Genomic DNA, 19,665 nt, shown 5'->3' on the forward strand with positions numbered 1-19,665 from the left:
AGTCCGTGGAGCGGAGATGTTTAAGATAGCACGCGTTGACAAGAGTGCAGGGGTATTCATACGATCTCTCCTACCACCGGTCATATTCTCTTCCCCATCTCTTCAACCACTCTACTCCATCTGCCCGCCTCCAACTTATTTACCCAGCGTGAAGGGAAGAGAAGAAGAGCTTAGGTAAGACACAACTTAATAAGCAGAAATAAGTACAGCCAATAAGAGGACTCCTTTTCATAAGTGTGGATGCTTAGGTAAGGTCTTTGACCCTTTGCGGACTAGCGTTTTATATTACATAAGTGTGTTAACTAACGCGCGGCAACCGGCAAACAGTCGCGGACCATCGATGCTCTGCCGCCATCCGCCCGCCCGAGAGAGTGATGCCATTATGTAGTTCCCCCAGTCATGTAGAATCAAGAAATGTTAATTGACTAAGAGGATGAGGGCACACTTACATGAATCGCACAGCGACAGCTTCAGAGAGCAGCCAGGGTAGTTAATACTAGCAAAGGTTATTTATAGTTAGCTTCCGAAGAGTAAAAGTAATTTTAAGCTGGTCCTCCCTTTCTCGAGCACCGCAATGTTCAACGTCAACCCCAGGATTTTGTCATTACCATGTCGAACGCATCCCCGGCAGATATAATAACCTACATCGGCGTGCCCCTTGCCGTGATCGGGGTTCTCCCAATACTCTACACCTGTATTCGCGCTCTACTTGTCCTGCGTTCGATCCGCAAGGTCCTGGCGCAAAATGGCCACTCCAACTCTGCAGTTACAAGGGGCAGCATGATGTCTGGCATTGTCGAAGTTGAGCTGCCGCGCTATACCATAACACCCCTTGACCGGGAAGACGATGAGGAGTATTGGAAACTCAACCCGGACAGATCTCATCTTCCCGGAGGTTCATGGTCATACTTTTACTGGAATTGTCTAGTAACTGGGAAAAAACTCTACCGAATCCAGTATAAGGATGAGTTACTGGTGCCTCAGGCTGAGATCGAATTCGATGAGTTGACCGGATTCCTGCTCGATCGTGGAGCTGTGCCTGACGAAAATGGCTGGAATATGCTGAGGACGAGCGGGCTATGGACTCCGGCTGGAACCGTCTTGTTACGGCCGCCCCCGACTCGGTTTGGAGCCGTTTTGAGGACGAGTGTGCCTGATGATTCCGATGGCGTCCTGAGCCTGAAGGTCCATTGGCAGTGTGATTGGGATCAGCGAGATAAACATTGCCTACCACCTTTTTGGATGCGAATTCATCAGCCTAAGCTGTTTCACGATGAGACGTCTCCTGGTTCTGATTCTATCCTAAAGGGAGAAAATGAGAATGTTGATGATAAAGATGGCCCGCTACTGTCTATAGGTGGATCTACTGCGAATCCCATAGAAGACAGCCAACCTGATATAACTACTGCGCCATTGCTTTTGGCTTATATCGAAGAAAAGCGTGCCTCTCTCGATAGCACTGACGCACTCAGTGATAGCATACGTTTCCGCATTGAAAGCGACACCGTCGAAAAGATCTACTTTGAGCAGGATCACTCGCTCACGGGAAGAACGACAGAGATGGGTCATATGGGGGACGCGATTAACCAGTGGTTCGTCTACACGGCGTCGTCTCTAGGACACAATGAAAAAGCCGCAACCTGGAGTTTTGCATTGCCTCAAAACATCTTACAGGCAGTGAGAAGAGAAGCAGTTCCCTGTGGAATTATGGAATTGCTGGGCATCATGCAAGAAGATGAGTTACCACACTGGGCATCTCCACGGCCACAGCTTAATGATCCCTTGAGATTTCACAACAGGTTTCTTGAGGATATGCGAGCAAAAGAAGTCGAGAAAACAATGCCTCCAGCACAAGCGGCGGCGGCTCGTCGTGCTAGAGAACAGGCGAAATTGTCGGCAATGCGTGATGATCATGCTGACGGGGTCCGAATTATGCGCGAATATGAGGAGAAACGCGGGGTTGAAGCATTGACATCCCCAAAATTAAACAACAAAGATATTACGGACGCTTGCTTGAGGTGGCTGGTGAAGAACAACTATGTCCCTAAAACGTATAAGATAACAGATCTGGCCAAGGCGGTATTATATCTGATGGTTCTCGATTTAAACCAAGCAAAGGCAATTGCACAAGTATGTGATCGCTGGACCATCTGGCATCAATCTCCGGGCATGAACCGTTCAGAGATAGAATTCCTACGTGAGAATAAGGCTAGCTTCTGTTATGCCTCATCTATAATATACATAATTCAGATAGCGGCACGTTCAGAAGCTCAAGTGTCCACAGACATGCAAGAATGCCTCAAGCTCTGGAAGAAAGTGCGGCTTGGTTGATATATAGACGAAAGACGGAATCATATGGCGCAGCTAAAACTTTAAGCCGATGAGCCACTTTGCATTTTCCGAAATCTCTCTTCAGCTGCTCTTGCACGTCGTTCGCGTTCCAGTTTCATTCTCATCTCAGGCGTCATTCCTCTAGACTCTTCTTCTCGTTTCTCTGCGCCGGTTTTCTGCTGTATTGCGGCAATTGTTTGGCGGGAAGCACGGTTCTTCCCTCCAATTGAAGGGGTTTCCTCCTTTCTAAGACGCTCAATCTCCTCTGTTCGCCTCTTATCCTCGGCTTCCCGGGCAGTCTTCCTCTCAGCTTCTTCTCGGCTCTCACTTTCTCTCTTTGATATTGCAGAAGGTACGTGGGCGGCTTCCCAATCCCAGGTATCTTCTCCAAGCTCGTGTCGGGCAACCCTAAAAGCGTCCCGTGTTACACGATTCCCAGCAAGATCGAATGGTGGTTTCCCATCATCATTTAGCTGGGCTGGGTCCACTCTGGCCTTTATCAGCAGTGCACTGACAATTGCTGGCGAATTGGAACTTGCAGCAAGATGGAGGGGTGTTGATGAGTGGTAGTTCTGCGATGAGTTAGGCGGATAGAAGCGAAAATTCTGTGGTATCGAATTACCGGAGAGATACGAGAGAAGTGCAGGGACCTTTGAGCGACGGATGAGCGCTTGTATCTGAGACGTATGTAGCGATGCGGCTTCGTCTTCTTTGGAAAATTTTGGTTTCTGGGGTTGAGGGGTAGGTTTCGGAGATTTTGAGATTGTCTCTCGTTTTGCTTCTTCGGCTGCAAGAGCAGCCTCATCAATATGGCTAACCTTGACCCGAGTGAGTTCAGTGAATGCTCTCATCAACTCTGCCTGGGTAGCTCGGCGTGTGCTAAATGGGAACACCCGTATTCTGGGGTCCGAATGCTTTAAAACCTGTCCTTCGTACGGTCCAAATAATATTCTGCGGTTAGTCGATCCCGCAGCACGAATAAACAACAGGGATGAATCATCAATCATGTCCTTCCAGCTTTTTAATAGCTGTCTGATTTCGCTTTCCAAGGCAGCCTCGTTATACCGTCGCAAAGTAGCACCGGCGGAGTGCGCAGCTCCTCCTGCTGCATCATGAGCAGCCTGGCCACCTCCTTGTTTTCGTCTCGTGGTATACCGGTGGAAGGTTTTATGGGCAATTACTCTTGCCTGTCTCTCCTCGATCCCAGATCGTTTCTGAACTTCGGGCGCAAGGGCTACAATCATGGCCGCAAAATGACCTCCACCTATCATGCAGAGGAAGATATGTTCGGGATTTGGATCATTTGTGGCCGTGGACGTATTCGAAGCTGTCTCTGAGGCATCTTTTATCCATTGAATAACATGGGGCTTCTTCTGTTTGGCCTTTAGAGAGTCGATCAAGTAGTTCGGCTCAGTTTGTTCCTCGTTCGTGAACAGGGCTCGATAAACCCCTAGCGAGGTATTTGGGTCGAGCAGAGTACTTGTAAACCATATCAACGGCTCTTTGGCCCCACGACCCCTTTTACTTGAACCTGCATCCTCCAACGAAGCTGATGGATTTATCTTTGCCTGTCTTTTCAATAGAGCAGTGAGGGTGGTATCGGGTGTCTGCTCCCCGCTCTCTTCCTCATCGTCGGATTCAGATTCCGAGCCAGAAATAGATTCATCCAAATCTCCAATAGCCTTATTAAACTCTGATTCGTTAAGTGTAGCCGTTCCTCTTAGCTTCGCCTTGACATTGTACCGGTGGTGATCTGACTTGACATGATCGCGTTGTTCTCTAACATCCTGAAGTACGACCTGGCAGAGAGCACAGGACTTGGAGCCCGGAGAGCTGGTACTGTCCTCGCTATCTCCTGCTCCGTATCTAAACTGGCTTGACTCCGTTGACAAGGCTGTGTGGGTGTTTGTCGTCTTGGTGGTCAAAGAGTCCAGCAGCTCGGTAGGGAGAGAATACACTTAACAGTTAGCTGTTATGTTAGTTATTTGACCACAGTCGAATAGACCTCCAAGCTCACCGTATAATGGACGCTTTAGCAGCGCCTCACCTTGCGAGATACTGCCAGCCATTGTAACTTCTACGTTGGTCGAATGAATATTTGATATAAGCTGGCGGGGGAATTTTTGACCGGTTGTTTGCAGAAACCCACGGGTTCTATAACTATCTCAAAAAGAGACCTCTTCGGTTCTATATCAGATTAACTTCCATCAGTCACTGATAAACAGTATATTCATATACTGTCTGCATGGCAAATAAATACAAGAAAGTGACTCACCTCGTTGATTATCCCGCGGGTGGATAAAAAAGAAAAAAAAGTCGGGCATGGGCGGCGGCTCTGTATATAGTTAGTATATTACGTAGGAGACTTAAACCCGCTAACCCCGGCGCCCTCCACCAAAAAGGCCAGCTTAAGACAGCCTCGTATAATGATAACCTAACAGAGTCGGCCTGTCAGCTCCTCCACATCCTTTGACCAAGGCCAAGCAGAAGTTTCTGTGCTTCCTCCACCGGCTTTGCAAGGTTCCAAAAGCTGTTTTTTCTTCCGTTTCTTTTCTTCCTCCCCGCTTGCAAGGCCGAGGAAAAAGCTGCATTTGTAAGCTTCAGGCTTATATAATCACTAGCTTGCTCTGCACTTATTTTTATTATTTAAATAATATATTAAGTCGACCAGCTCTTCTCAACTTCCTGGATTCCTTCTTATAAGACCTGCGAACTCCATCCCTGGTTGCTATTCATCATACGGCCGGAACCATGGCGGGAATTGATGGGGAGCAGGCAGTCCTCGCCCTACCCTCTGGCGGTATAGGTGACATCGCCGCCGGACCCCTAGCTCAGAGCCGGCATTTCTGCGGTGACGCTGAGGGTTGGGGACCGATCAGCTCCATCAGATACGGCCTTACTCCCTGCTTCTTGGACGTCTTTATCTGCTTTGTAGCTGTCTTTGGACTGGTAGGCTCGGCTGGAGCTCTATGGTTGCTCCTAAGGCATAGAACCGCCGAAAACATTCCGCGGAACTGGCATTTTTATGCTAAACTGGTACGTTGGGCGAGATGATGGACTCTTGAATTACTGCTAACACGGCTTTAGTCATTGATATGGGCCCTCGTTGTTGTTGTCGGACTCCAGGCATCACTGCAGATCGAAAATCTCCCTCGCATATGGGCCGGTGACTTTAGATTCTGGACCACCATCCTGCTCCTTCTCTCCCTCGTCTGTATATATGCGGTCCAATACCACGAACACTGGCGAAGTCGGCAGCCAAACGGCGTGGTGTTGTTTTACTGGCTCTTCTTCATCATTGCACATGGCGTCAAGCTTCAGTCGCTGGTGTCACGCAAATTCTATCAAGATCACTTGCCGTATTTCATCACCTTCAACGTTGGTTTGGGCATCGCTCTTTTGGAGTTCGTTCTCGAATATTTCGTTAAGAAGAAACAGAGTGTTTACTATGCTTTGGGTGATGATGACGAATGTCCCTTTGAATACGCCGATATCTTCTCCGTCCTTACATTCTCATGGATGACTCCGCTTATGAAACAAGGCTATAAGAACTTCCTCACTCAGGATGACCTTTGGAACTTGCGAGACCGAGACACTACCCGTGTGACGGGTGAGGTACTACAATCGGCATGGGAAGATGAGCTCAAGAACAAGAAGAAGCCATCACTATGGATGGCCCTGTTCCGAGCATTCAGTGCTCCTTATTTCCGTGGCGCACTGATCAAATGCTTGAGTGATATCCTAGCATTCGTTCAGCCACAACTCCTTCGTCTCTTGATCAGCTTCGTTGATTCCTATCGGACAGAAAGCCCGCAACCAGCAATCAGGGGAGTTGCCATCTCGCTTGCTATGTTCATCGTTTCTGTTGTTCAGACTACCTGTCTACATCAGTATTTCCAGAGAGCCTTTGAAACAGGCATGCGCGTTAAATCTTCATTGACCGCCATGATTTATACCAAAGCCTTGAAACTCTCTAACGAGGGCCGTGCAACCAAGTCAACCGGTGACATCGTCAACTACATGGCTGTAGATCAACAGCGGCTCTCTGACCTAGCTCAGTTCGGTACGCAGCTTTGGTCAGCTCCATTTCAGATAGTCCTATGCATGCTATCTCTTTACAATCTTATCGGGTGGAGTATGTGGGCCGGAATTGCGGCTATGGTACTTATGATTCCACTTAACGGTTTCATTGCCAATATTATGAAAACGCTACAGGTCAAGCAAATGAAGAACAAGGATCAACGAACCAGACTGATGACTGAAATCCTGAACAATATGAAGAGCATTAAACTCTACGCCTGGAATACTGCCTTCATGGGCAAGCTGAACCACGTACGAAATGACCTTGAACTAAACACGTTACGCAAGATCGGTGCTACTCAGGCCATTGCCAACTTCACTTGGTCCTCGACGCCCTTCCTGGTGTCATGCTCGACTTTCGCTGTCTACGTCTGGATCACCGACAAGCCTCTCACCACTGAAATTGTCTTCCCAGCATTGACTCTTTTCAACTTGCTCACCTTCCCACTTGCTATCTTACCAATGGTCATTACTTCCATCATTGAATCCTCTGTTGCTGTTACACGTTTGACAGCGTATTTGACAGCGGAAGAATTGCAAGAAAATGCTGTTCTTTACCAGGAGGCGGTCACCCACCCAGGAGATGAGGCGGTACTTATACGCGATGCAACATTTACTTGGAACAAATATGAGAGTGGAGATGAACTTGAAAACCTCAACTTCAGTGCCCGAAAGGGTGAACTGAGTTGCATTGTTGGCCGCGTTGGAGCCGGAAAATCATCTCTCCTCCAGACACTACTTGGTGACCTATATAAAGTCGGCGGAGAAGTAGTTGTCAAAGGCCGCATTGCCTACGTTGCCCAGCAAGCGTGGGTTATGAACGCTAGCGTCAGAGACAATATTGTATTTGGGCATAGATGGGACCCCCATTTCTATGAATTGACTATAGCTGCCTGCGCATTATTGGACGACTTCAAAACCCTGCCTGATGGCGACCAAACCGAAGTTGGAGAGCGTGGAATCTCGTTATCTGGAGGCCAAAAGGCACGACTCAGCTTGGCCAGAGCTGTATACGCTCGTGCAGATGTATACCTTCTCGATGATTGTCTATCTGCCGTCGATCAACACGTTGGAAGACACATTATCAACCGCGTTTTGGGCAAGGACGGAATTCTTTCTAGCAAAACCAGAATCTTGGCTACAAATGCTATTACTGTTCTAAAAGAGGCTGACTTTATTGCCTTACTCCGCAACCGAACAATCATTGAAAAAGGGACCTATGAACAACTTCTAGCGATGAAAGGAGAAGTAGCGAATCTAATCCGCACAGCTGTTACCGAGGATGACTCTAGATCTAGTGGAAGTAGCAGAGATGACGGGTTAGAGAGCTCCGAGTCATCATCAACAGTGATTGAAATTGGAGATGATAGCTCTACCATCTCGGACAACGAGGAAGCTCAGGAACGCTTTGCACCTCTTGCCCCTATTAGAAGCGCTGGGGGAGGCAAGCCACGCCGTGAGAGCACTACAACCCTGCGCCGCGCAAGCACCGTTAGTCGACCGAACTTTAGAGGAAAGCTTACTGATGAAGAAGTAATCATCAAATCCAAACAGACCAAGGAGACAATGGAACAAGGAAAGGTGAAATGGAGCGTGTACGGAGAATATGCTGCAACAAGCAACCTATATGCTGTGGCTTCTTACTTGATCATTCTCGTTATGGCACACGCTACACAAGTTGCTGGAAACTTCTGGCTGAAGAAATGGTCAGAGGTAAACGAAAAGGCGGGTAAGAATGCTGATATCGGAAAGTACCTTGGAATTTACTTCGCAATTGGAATTGGCTCGTCTGCTCTCGTGATTCTACAGACTTTGATTCTCTGGATCCTCTGTTCTATTGAGGTATGGAATACTACTACTTTTAAAATTTGACCAGATCTGATACTAAAATTTCACCAGGCCTCGCGAAAACTACATGAGAGGATGGCTTTTGCTATCTTTAGATCTCCCATGAGCTTCTTTGAGACTACTCCGGCTGGCCGTATCCTTAACCGTTTTTCGAGGTCAGTTAACAGCATCCTTATTATATACATAAATGATGATTAGAGGCTAATGTTCCCCTACAGTGACATGTACCGGGTAGATGAAATGCTTGCCCGAACATTCAATATGGTATGTCCAACCCAGGCCCATCCATACTGTGATATTAAAGCCAACCAACTTATAGTTGTTTTCCAATTCTGCCCGTGCCGTATTTACGGTTGTTGTCATTGGCATCTCTACTCCTTGGTTCCTTTTACTGGTCTTCCCACTTGGTTATGTTTATCTGAGATACCAAAAGTATTACCTCAGGACATCACGAGAGCTTAAGCGTCTCGATAGCGTTAGCAAGAGTCCTATATTTGCACATTTCCAGGAGAGTCTTGGTGGCATCTCTACTATCAGAGCATTCAGACAGCAGAAGCGTTTTGCGCTGGAAAACGAATGGCGAATGGATGCTAACCTCCGGGCCTACTTCCCTTCAATCAGTGCCAATAGATGGCTTGCAGTACGGCTTGAGTTCATCGGATCCGTTATTATCCTTGCGTCTGCCATATTCTCTATCATATCTGTTACCTCGCACACCGGTATAACTGCTGGCATGGTTGGTCTTGCGATGTCTTATGCACTGATGATTACTCAATCTCTCAACTGGATCGTGCGACAGACTGTCGAGGTGGAGACGAACATTGTTTCTGTTGAGCGTGTACTCGAATATGCAAATCTCCCAAGCGAAGCGCCAGATGTTATATTCAAAAACAGACCAACACTAGGGTGGCCTTCGCAGGGCGCAGTGACATTTAACAATTACAGCACTAGATACCGCCCCGGATTAGATCTCGTGCTAAAGGGAATCAACCTAAGCATCAAGCCTCACGAAAAAATTGGAGTTGTTGGAAGAACCGGAGCGGGCAAGAGCTCGTTGACTCTGGCTTTGTTCCGTATCATTGAAGCAGCTGAGGGCCAAATCAGGTAAGTCGATATTATCTGTTGGATGTGGACGGGCGAACCAAATTGTCGGGAACATGAAGCTTACCAAGCTTTACTCATTACCAGCATCGACGGGTTGGATATAAGCAAGATTGGCTTGCAGGACCTTCGTGGTCGTCTCGCCATTATTCCACAGGACGCAGCTTTGTTTGAAGGTACAATTCGAGATAACCTTGACCCACGTCACGTACATGATGACACCGAACTATGGAGTGTTCTTGGTATACAAGCTCTTTAAGCGTTCCCCATGCATGATGCATTGCTAACTCCCAACTAGAACACGCACGACTTAAGGATCACGTCTCCAGTCTACCTGGACAGCTGGATGCCCAGATTCATGAAGCAGGTACGTTTGTTCGGGGTTGTTTATTAGATTTTTGGAACCTGATCCGATTCGCGAGCATGAAGCTAATGCATATATGGTCTAGGATCCAACCTGAGCCAGGGACAACGACAGCTCATCTCGATGGCTAGAGCACTACTGACTCCTAGCAACATCCTGGTGCTTGATGAAGCAACTGTAAGTGCCTGACTAGCCCATTGCACCAGGACATCAATCATTATCATAACCCATTCGTGAAGCCCTCGACTAACCGCGATATGAACGATCAATGTTAGGCCGCTGTTGATGTTGAAACCGATGCCCTCTTGCAACAGATGTTGCGCAGTAGTATCTTCGAACACCGAACGATCATAACGATCGCACACCGTATCAACACTATTCTAGATAGCGATCGGATTGTTGTGCTTGACCGAGGCACTGTAGCAGAATTCGATACTCCTGCCGAACTCATCCGTCGTGGAGGGCAGTTCTATACTCTCGTCAAGGAGGCAGGGTTGCTTGAAACCGGCAGCTCTTCCCCGGCAACCCTGGATAAATAGGGATTTCCCAAATAGGCAAACAACATGGATCGGAGTAGCCCGGACAAAAGGGATCAGAAGCGTCGAAAAAAATGACTCTCTTCTGGAGCCGTTTCATTCAACACTTCCAATGTTTTTCTTTTCCATTCCTTTCTTTCATCGTCACAGTTTGGAGCAGGGGGACGCGACCAGGAAGCAAAGAAGCCTTTACTCGACGGGCCGGCGGAAAGACGGGCGGGTTCAGCACTGTCCATCCCGTTCGCTTGTTCGTTTATTGTTCCGCTCACCTCCAAAAATAAATAATAAAAAAAAAAAACAGGGCGGCCTGGCCTAGGGTTTCCTACCGAGCCCACGGTTCGAGTCGATGCAACCAACACCCAACCCTTTTCTGTCTCTCTTTCAGCCGGGGAATGTATGGCTTCCGAACCGTCGGGCCCATTATCCTAGCAGCATCGCACATGAGCATCAAGTTCCAGGACAAAGGGAAGGGTGGTGTGGAGAATCGAATCGATGGGATATTATTTCGGCTTCGCCAGGCGACGATACGGGTTTGCCCAGTTGAACATACATGGTGCGAAAGAAAATAGTCAGACATTATCATACAACCCGCTGTATATATGTGGCCTGATATTATACTATATCGGCAGTACAAATAATTAATTGTTATTCTTTCTTTTTCCCCCTGCTTGAATAACTACTTTGCGATAGCCTTGCAGTTCCTGAGTCTGCCTTAAGCGACCACCCATGCAGATATTACTCCATAGAGACGTACACTCATGTCCCGCCCTAAGCGTCATCGCCCTTCAGGAGGTTTGGGTATATACACCCTGAGAAATACGAAAATAGACCCAAGTTATCAAGGGCACAAGCAAGTATAGGCATGACATATTATATGACGGGACCCGTACGTATTCACCCTTATTTTTACCTTCTTCACATTTATGTGAATATGTACATCGACCGCGCTTCTCCGCTTCTCCGGTGCATCGCGTGGACTTCTCTGTCGCCTCGATTGGCCTTATTCTTGTTACCCGTCGATGGCTTTTCCTGGGGGGGTTGGGAAGGGGAGGGGAGAAGAAACAAGGAGTGGCAGAAGGGTTGAGTGGCTAACTAGCATTTCCGTGCCTCGCATGGCTGACGTTTCGTCTTTTGTCCACGCCTGTCGACCTGCAGACTTGCATTGGTGCTTCCAGCGGCCGTGGCTGTCGATTATATGGAGCACCTCTCTCCACTGTGGGATCAAGCGGTTATGTGTGCATTTATAGAGTATATACACAGTATGCTCCATTAGCAGGGTTGATGGCCACCGAGTTTAGCTTACGTATCTTCCTCTCTCTTCCCCCTGATAGCTAGTTGTATGAAGTCATCGAGATATACGAGAGGGAATGCATGGTATCGTCTTTGGTTGTTTATTCAACGAAATCTAGGCTGCCACCATTTGGCTCTTCTTCTTTTTTTTCATGCGTGAATCTATAGTTGCTCTTGATAATATGGGGCTCTACCTTTTGGGGGGATCTGTCTACGGGCAGTAGATGTCATGGGGTTGGCGCCTCGTTTCTTCCCCGGATCTGAAGAGCAAGATGCAAAGGCGCAAACGCCTCGTAACTATATATGTGAGCACAGATGTTGTATACTACGCTCGAGAAACACTCTAGGAATACACTGTACAGAGTACTCTGCACTTCTGGGTACAATCACCAGATAGTAGGAGATAACGCAAATATTAGGGAACGCAACAACGGGCCGCTCCTCCCGTTCTCCAGCTGCCAAGTAGATATACTCCATCCATAGTACATCCCATCTCCGCCAGACATTGAAGAATGATCACCAGCTGGTGGGGAGTGCGGAGAGACAAGCGAAGCCTCGTCTCTCTTGGTTTCTTTTCTCTCTTCCCCTCCTGATCCTCTTCCCTTCGATCATCCCACAACTAGTTCAAACCGTCTAGATTGGGGAGAGGGGAGGGGCGGGTTATGATGGTCGAAGCTTATGGGAGGAAGTATCTATATCTCCCGTGTATTATCTCCCCTGAATCAACTTGCCTCCCGATGATGTGGTATGTGGAACCGATACGCAGGCTGCGAGTGCGGATATACCCACTGGGCCCTGAGGGGGAGGCGCCGGCTCTGGCGTCACCATCCATCGCCATCGACGGCATATCCCGAAGGTCACCGAGTCCAGAGACATCGAAAGAGAGCCTCAGACGGCACCGTAGCAGGAGGCGCTCGCCATGCCTTCAATAACTCTTCAGTTCCAGGTGCATTGGTAACCCGCTAGCCCATGATGTCGCGGCAACGGAGAGTTGAATGACTCGCCTGTCTTCTCCAAACCAAGGAAGGGAATACGAGCCACTATCGAAACGCTAAGCATGCGTAGATCGCCAGACAATTGGGGCCACAGCCGTTTGATCTAGAGCACCCCCTCTCCCCCTCCGCCAGAGCCTTGGGACGAGTTTCTGCGAGATGGTGTGGTGGTTTGTATACATTGAAGATGTATACATCCAGAGTAGCAGCAGGTCTGTTGAGATGGTGGTGTGGGCTCCGAACGCTAACTAAAATAACTCCCCATCAAACCAGCAGTTCGGACATCGAATTGCAGGTTTGTTTCTTTTTTTATAATTCGCCCTTGGGAATATGTAGGTTGGCTCTCGCCTTTTGTCTTACGACTCTATTGGAGATAGACGAGGACGTGCGTCTGTTTCTGATTCCGCTTCGTTGACCAATCACGGGCCAGAAGTGCTGGTTTTCATCAAATAGTGGCTGGGGATCGTCTTCTGCAAGCCCAGCACTGGAGATGGTGGGAAAAAAGCCATCCACACGCAGAAGTTGACAGGCTGCGAGATCAAGTTCTACGCGAACACTAGAACCGTCTTCATCGTCTTCTTTTTGCTCTTCTATTTTTTTTATTTTTATTTTTTTATTTTTTTTTAATTTCCCTCTCCCGCTTCTTCACCTATTGTGCCGTCTGATCTCAGAGCCATTGCTATGGATTTGCTGGTAGATTCATATGCTAACGGGGCTCCGCACGGCAGGGCAAGGAAGATGGATCCTATCATACGGTCCAGACGGCATGTGCCCGCGCCCCGGGACGGATGGGAAGAGCCAGAACCCAGAACTGGAACCCAGAGGCAGAGGCAGAGGCAGAGAGCCTGGTGCTGTGCAACTCTGCAGCTTCACCTTTAATTGTCCATATAAAACATAGTTTATACCTTTTAATGGCTTGACGGACGCCAGGGGGAAAGAGAAACCGAGCAGAATGCTCAGCCATCCATCGCTCTTCTCCGCGCCACTGTGTGACCTGGTAGTTCGATGACCGCCACTTCGAGGACCCTTTCGATCCATTTCTCTGTGCATCTTTTCTTCTCTTTTGGCTTTTACTCCTCCTTCCCCGGATGCTGCTGACGTTTTTGCCATGGACCTCGTTTTCTGCACGATCAGATGTACATCTGGTCCTGGAATATACTCTCTGTAACCGTACCTCGTTCGGCACTGCACTACCCGATTGAAATCGAGAAAGAGAGAGCAAAAAAAAAATGACCTATACAATTGTGCGGCAGGTTTAGATGCCGCTGGGAAGGGGGCAGAGGAGAGTCAACGGAGTGGGTACATATGTATATATAAAGTACCAGACCGCCTGTGCTTTCTCCTGCCTGCGAACAGAACCCTGGTCTGTCTGTGGCGGGTCAACAGGTTTGCATGCACATCCGAAGCGTGTATAGATTTTAGTGGTAGAAAAGAGAGAGAGATGATGAACAGGCGTTGTTTCTCGGATGTGAAGGCCACACTATGAAACCGGACCAAGCAGGAACATAATAATGTAAGCACTTATCAACAGAGACCATGTTTGAGTACATAAGTAGTCAAATCGATCTCGTTTTAAGCCTTCCAGGGTTCATTTCGAGGGAATAAATTAAGCTCGGCCAAAATTGATGTTTTTTTGTGCGGAAGCAAATAGGAACATCACCAGTATATTCCAGCGTGCATTAGAGAGAGAAGCAGAGTGGTGTAAGATGCCTGCAATTGCAGCACTCAATTCTTCGTCCTTCTCGCTGCCAATTGTTTTTCTTTTCCTTTTTCTTTTTCTTCTCTCTTTTCTTTTCGCATTCTTTTTTCTTCTTTTTTTTTTTTCGCAAAAATAGCCCGGATGACACATAGGCAGTCTGTGGAGAAGGAGACAGCGAAGTATAAGCGAAACTCTGCATAGGGGTGAAGGGAGATGCATAAGTTGATAAGTCGAGGAGAGGAACGAGGCTGGGAAGAGAAGCAGAAAGCTTTTGATCGAGCCATGGTCGTTCGGGTCCCCGAGAACAGTCAACAGTCCGTCCGGCAAGGTTAAGAATATCTCCCGAGTCCCAGGGCCCAGGATGCTGGTTTGATGCCATCATTGAGTTAACATGTGTGTCGCAGCGAAGGCGATCGGTATCCAGGTCCAGGGGGGGAAGCCCCCAAAGCTCGACCATCCTAGCCCTTTGGGAAAAGAAAAAGAACCTCTTCGAAGATAATGTCATCATTCTAATGATTATGATCGGCTTGGCTCAGTTCCCAGTAAACAGGTTTGGCGTATGAAGCATGTGCGTACATAAATAATAATAATACGGGAGAGATGCTCTATCCCTGCCTCTACCTGCAGCATAATATTAGCTATATATCTAACGGATATATGCGTATGATATATATAATCTTTGAAGGGGGAACCGAAAACCAAACCTCTTTTTAGCTTAACATATGCAATATCAAACAGGGGAAGGGCTCCAATTATTTATTATTATTAGATTCCTGCCTGCAAAAATTATGCATTATGCAGGATAGATGGGCTCTTCTTAACTCTTATTTTGTGTCCTCGCCTGGGCTGTTGCAGGTACGATCGCAATAAGACCCTTGCGCCTGGGGCTTAAGCCTTGCTCCGGGGAACAGGGGAGGTTTCTATCCGTGGCTTGATGGCGTCCACTTGGCCCTGAATCCTTGAGAACCCTTTTGGCAGCTTTGATGACACGAAGAAGAATGGAGGGGTGTGTGGAGGAGAGTGGAAAAAGGAGATCAGGGCCAACGAGTAAAACGAACTTCATACATCGCTGTCCCTTGCTCTCAAGTGATGATAAGATGAAGCATCCGAAAGGCTCGAGTCATTGAAGTATAACGGTCGAGACAGGGCGTACGGAGCACAGAATGGCGATCAACGATCAAATGCTGTACGACTGGGCCTAAGAGCATTTTTTTCAAAATAGTTTCTTTTTCTTTCTCTTCTTTCTTTTTTACATCAAAAGGCCATAACGTCGTCTCTTTTCCTTATTTTCTCGGAGGCTGGTTGGCTGGAGATTTCGATATATTCAACGTCATTTGTCCTTCACACTGTTTTCCTTCCATCTTCACTGGACCGCCACTGGGATTAATATGCCTTGCTTTGGCCTTTCTTGTCTTTGTCTTGTTCTCATGACAGGTCCAGACAGCGAATGAGATGGTGTCTTGATTCTTTTAATTCCTACAAGTTGCTGTATAAAGAGCAGTCCACACGAGCCGCCCGGGAGAGATGATGGGACGAAAGGGCTTGAGCGGGCTCTGGGGCCTCCTTGACCTGATATCATGATCAACTCCACGAAGGGGAATTAATTCCAACTAGTCGAACTGATTCCGAGGAGATGAAGGAGAAAATGGACGATGACGACGATGGACACCACCTTCGCCCTCTGCCGTCTGTTTATTTGCTATCATTCTCTCTCGACAGGAACAGGACATCTTCCCCACGCTGCCTCACTTTTCCACCATGCTTTAATTCTTTTTTCCTCTCCCTCTTCCCGCAGATTTAAGCATTGGACCCTGTTGCACATTCGAATCTACTCTGGTTTGATATAGAATTAGGTATGCCCGCAATGCAGAGTGGCGATGCATATCTCACAGACCTAACCACATCTTATAGATCTTCCCCTGAATCTATATGGGGTATGCAGTAAGGCGCTCGACGGTTAAAAAGGGTAGAAGTAGGAGCAGAAGCAAAACAGAAGAAGAGAGAAGGGAGGGAAAAAAAGAAAATATATAACATAGTTATATTATGTAGATTTCATCTCAGATCTTGGACGAACGTTGGCATCAAAACCTGGTTCAGCGTCACACATCTAGAGGGCATTGGCTCACTCTTACGTCTACAGCAAGCCAAGTTGTAGTCAAAGCTACAGTGCTGATGTCTAGTTGAATCTGTACTGCTGGTTGACGGCAAGAAAGGAGAAGAAGAAGCAAAAAAGGAGGCAAAGAAGGTTTTTGTTTCCAAAGGGGAAGATCTTGCTTTGCTTGAAGTATTATCGCAGCAGAGATGTAAATCCGCCTGCGTTTATCAAAATTTTATATTTAAACTAACAGGACTCGGGTTGATATACATAGTGATTACTAGTTATCAGACAGGATTATAGACGGAGAAAAGAAAAGAAAAACTCCCTCCTTGTCTCCTTTTTTTTTTTTCGATGGAGAAAGAGGGAAGCAAGTGGGCAAGCGGGCAGCGGCAGCGGCAGCGGTGCGTACCGCAGTTGAATCATGGAAACAAACATATTATTATAAGTATTTGGAAAAAAAAATTTGATAAAAAAAAAGAAGACCGGGAACAGGCAATTGCAATGTTTATTCTGAACATACTTTTCGACATGATTATCGGAAGTGGTTCGATGTGCAGGGGAAAAGCCTGCGAAGTACATACATACATACGTCAGGGGGGGATGGATGGCTCAACTTACATGATGATAAGCACCTTGACTCTTGATTACGGAGGATACGGGAGTGTATCTATCGGTGCGATGTGATATGTGCAGTTGCTTCGTTCCTCCATGCAAGATGAAGAGAAGGATTCATCTTCATGGTCAGACGGTAAGACGGAAAGGCTGCATATATATTAGTTAAATAGGAGCAACAGATCCATGTGTGTGCAGTTGAGGCGCGTGTTAGAGTACCATGTACTGAGAGAAGGTAATAATAATAATAATAGCAGGTATAATGCCTACGAACTATTGCCCTGGAGATGATGCTTGGCTTCGTTTGAGGCCATCGTCGTGCGACTTCTTTCTCCCTGACAGGCAAATAGACAGATATTACAGGAAATATGCAACTAAGATGGCGATGGCGATGGCGATGGTGATGGGAAATGAGTTTATAGGTGGCCAGACATTTCTCCAATATCAGGGCAAATTTCCTTCTCAAATATCTGCTTTTTCATCCCATGAACCACTTGGATGGTTATTGTAGAAGAGTTGCATACCATATGTACAGGGAATGCACCTCCCCACCCCTTTATGGAGGATGGTTACAAGTTACGGAGCGCAGCAGCTAAGCAACAGGTTACTTCAATCTCGGAACCCTCTTTCAGGGCAAAGACTTGTGGGAATGGGAAGAAAAGGAAGCCAGATGCCAGCTCATTAACATACGTGTCTATAGCTTTGTATCCTGCAGATGAGAATCTTCGCATATTAACATTTGTGTGTGTATATGGTACCTTAAAAAAAGCCTTTCCCCTGACCAGGCTATTAGGTTGTAGTTTCAAGGGGTCCTGAAAATGGGGACATTTCAGCAAAGAGTTCCTTGCACCTGCATTTGACGCTGCAGTAGATGATGCACGATTCAATTCAGCTCGATATTCCGAGTGGCCGCAGGCTCTCGTTACAGTTTTTCCTCAGTTGCATCTCTCCTACGGGTGGGGCGAGGTAAAGGGAGAGAAAGAGAGAGTGTGTGTGAGGAAAAGAGTATATGTGTATTAGTACTCGTCTGGCGAGCGAGCGAGAGAGGGCTGAAGACCAGTTCTTGGACGGGCTATTATTATCAGCGTTTGTTTCTTAAAATTCCCCCTCCTTCAGATCAAGGCGATGGCGGACGGGGTATCTGGGTCCAATCTCGATCAGACCCCCTCTGGGGAAAGCAGTCAAGAGCTCATTTTGCCTCCCGAAGGGACTTTCATAGTTAAGTCTTCCCCGAAAATAAGTTCATTTTTGAACTTGAGGGTGTGCGCAAGTCGTCTGTTAAACGTTTAGCTAACGAATCAGCTATTAGAGCTTTAGCTTTGGGGGCTTTGGCAATAGCGTAGCTAGGGAAGCCAACTTGGCGAGTTATATCCTGCTAGTTGGCTGCAACGGAGCCATTCTGGTATATAGCCCTTCTGATACTATGTAGACGAGATACGCACACACATGCACGGAGAGAGAGAGATAGAGTCACTGCCTCATGGAAGGCGAGAAAAGGGAATGGGAGGAGGGGACAAACGCCTGGCTTGCCACCCCCTTACTCGACAGTATATCAACATGGCAGTTTAAAACAAGCTGGAGATGGGTGCCTGCGTTGCCGAGGAGTGTCAAGAAGAACGGCAAAAAGAAGAGGAGGGAGGACTATACTCCACTGTCAACTTCTTATCATCCCCCCCAGCCGCATTAAACATCGTCTGTTCTCTCTTGATGGGTCAGATCCTCCTGTTATCCCAAAGCCCTGGTGTCCTGTCAGCTCTCCCGCTCCACCAAGGAAAAAAAAAGAGAGACAAGCGTCGTATAGTCACTGCTACCTTTTTCTTTGCTGCGCAGAACCCTTCTCCACCGTGTCCGTCTGATCACCTTCAAAAGAAAATGACCCTTCCTGTCTATATCTTTGGTTCTGGAACGCCTGGCTCTCCAACGGCGGGACTAGCCGTGCACTCGAAATAACCCGTATCCGCCTTATTTCCCCCTCCCATCTCGAGGTTAGAATAACTCTCTGTATGTCCTCTGCGTATATGCTCCCATGTAGACTTTCAAGTGCTAAGCCATAAATTGCCCGCGCCACAGGATAGAATCATCGTACATATATGTACATCTGTACCTTTTTTTTTTATGTATGGACAGATATATGTATAATATGTATGTCTATATACTTGCTTGTTCGTATTCCATGTACTTAGAAGCAAGTATATATATGTGTTTGCAAAAAGACAAACACATCCGACCCTGTCCCAGCACTCGCATCCCAGGCTTCAAAAAGAAAAAAACAAAAAGCAGTGGTGGGATTGTGTATAGAGACATAAGTGAGTTAAGTGTACTCATCACATTGACCCTCAGCGAATCGACCACTGATTGGACACAATATACTTCGGTACAGGTGTAGGGGGCAACCAAGGAGACAACCAGTTCGGTTAGAGGGCGCCACTCCCCAGGAGAATGCACCACTAAGAGGCCGGCGGCTCAGGGACCCCGGATTCCGCGATCTCTAACCTTGCAGCCAAATGTTCCCGTCCAGTTGGTTTCTCATCGAGATTCCGCGCATCCCTGAGAGGATGGAATGGCCAGATTGGGTCATGACGAGAGACTATCGCAGTATACAAGACCTTCCCATTACCGGTGCCCAGTTCTTTGCTTTTTCTCTTCTTCCCTCTTTTCTTTTTCTTTTTGAAAGAAAAAAAGGATGATGAATTTTTATACTCTGCGCTTTGAGG

The 19,665-nt window shown here is 47.3% G+C and overlaps 4 protein-coding genes across 4 annotated transcripts; 2 read left to right on the forward strand and 2 right to left on the reverse strand.

Moving 5' to 3' along the window:
- Window positions 1–609: 609 nt before the first annotated feature.
- Window positions 610–2,331, forward strand: MCYG_07011 (conserved hypothetical protein; the record flags this gene model as incomplete). Its single annotated transcript, XM_002845001.1, has 1 exon — window positions 610–2,331. The coding sequence occupies one exon, from the start codon at window positions 610–612 to the stop codon at window positions 2,329–2,331; it is 1,722 nt and encodes a 573-aa protein (XP_002845047.1).
- Window positions 2,332–2,372: 41 nt separating this feature from the next.
- MCYG_07012 (ankyrin repeat and zinc finger domain-containing protein 1) lies at window positions 2,373–4,400 on the reverse strand (the record flags this gene model as incomplete). Its single annotated transcript, XM_002845002.1, has 2 exons — window positions 2,373–4,288; window positions 4,349–4,400. 2 exons carry the CDS (start codon window positions 4,398–4,400, stop codon window positions 2,373–2,375), a joined length of 1,968 nt encoding a protein of 655 aa, XP_002845048.1.
- A 682-nt stretch (window positions 4,401–5,082) lies between these two features.
- Window positions 5,083–10,263, forward strand: MCYG_07013 (vacuolar metal resistance ABC transporter; the record flags this gene model as incomplete). Its single annotated transcript, XM_002845003.1, has 9 exons — window positions 5,083–5,367; window positions 5,419–8,253; window positions 8,311–8,414; window positions 8,478–8,523; window positions 8,579–9,363; window positions 9,448–9,602; window positions 9,659–9,727; window positions 9,810–9,901; window positions 10,000–10,263. 9 exons carry the CDS (start codon window positions 5,083–5,085, stop codon window positions 10,261–10,263), a joined length of 4,635 nt encoding a protein of 1,544 aa, XP_002845049.1.
- A 2,978-nt stretch (window positions 10,264–13,241) lies between these two features.
- Window positions 13,242–13,652, reverse strand: MCYG_07014 (uncharacterized protein; the record flags this gene model as incomplete). The annotated part of the gene is made up of 1 exon (XM_002845004.1): window positions 13,242–13,652. One exon carries the CDS (start codon window positions 13,650–13,652, stop codon window positions 13,242–13,244), a length of 411 nt encoding a protein of 136 aa, XP_002845050.1.
- Window positions 13,653–19,665: the final 6,013 nt, after the last annotated feature.

The sequence above is a fragment of the Microsporum canis genome, genomic scaffold (assembly GCF_000151145.1).
Source record: "Microsporum canis CBS 113480 supercont1.6 genomic scaffold, whole genome shotgun sequence".
In the NCBI taxonomy this organism is placed as follows: domain Eukaryota; kingdom Fungi; phylum Ascomycota; class Eurotiomycetes; order Onygenales; family Arthrodermataceae; genus Microsporum; species Microsporum canis.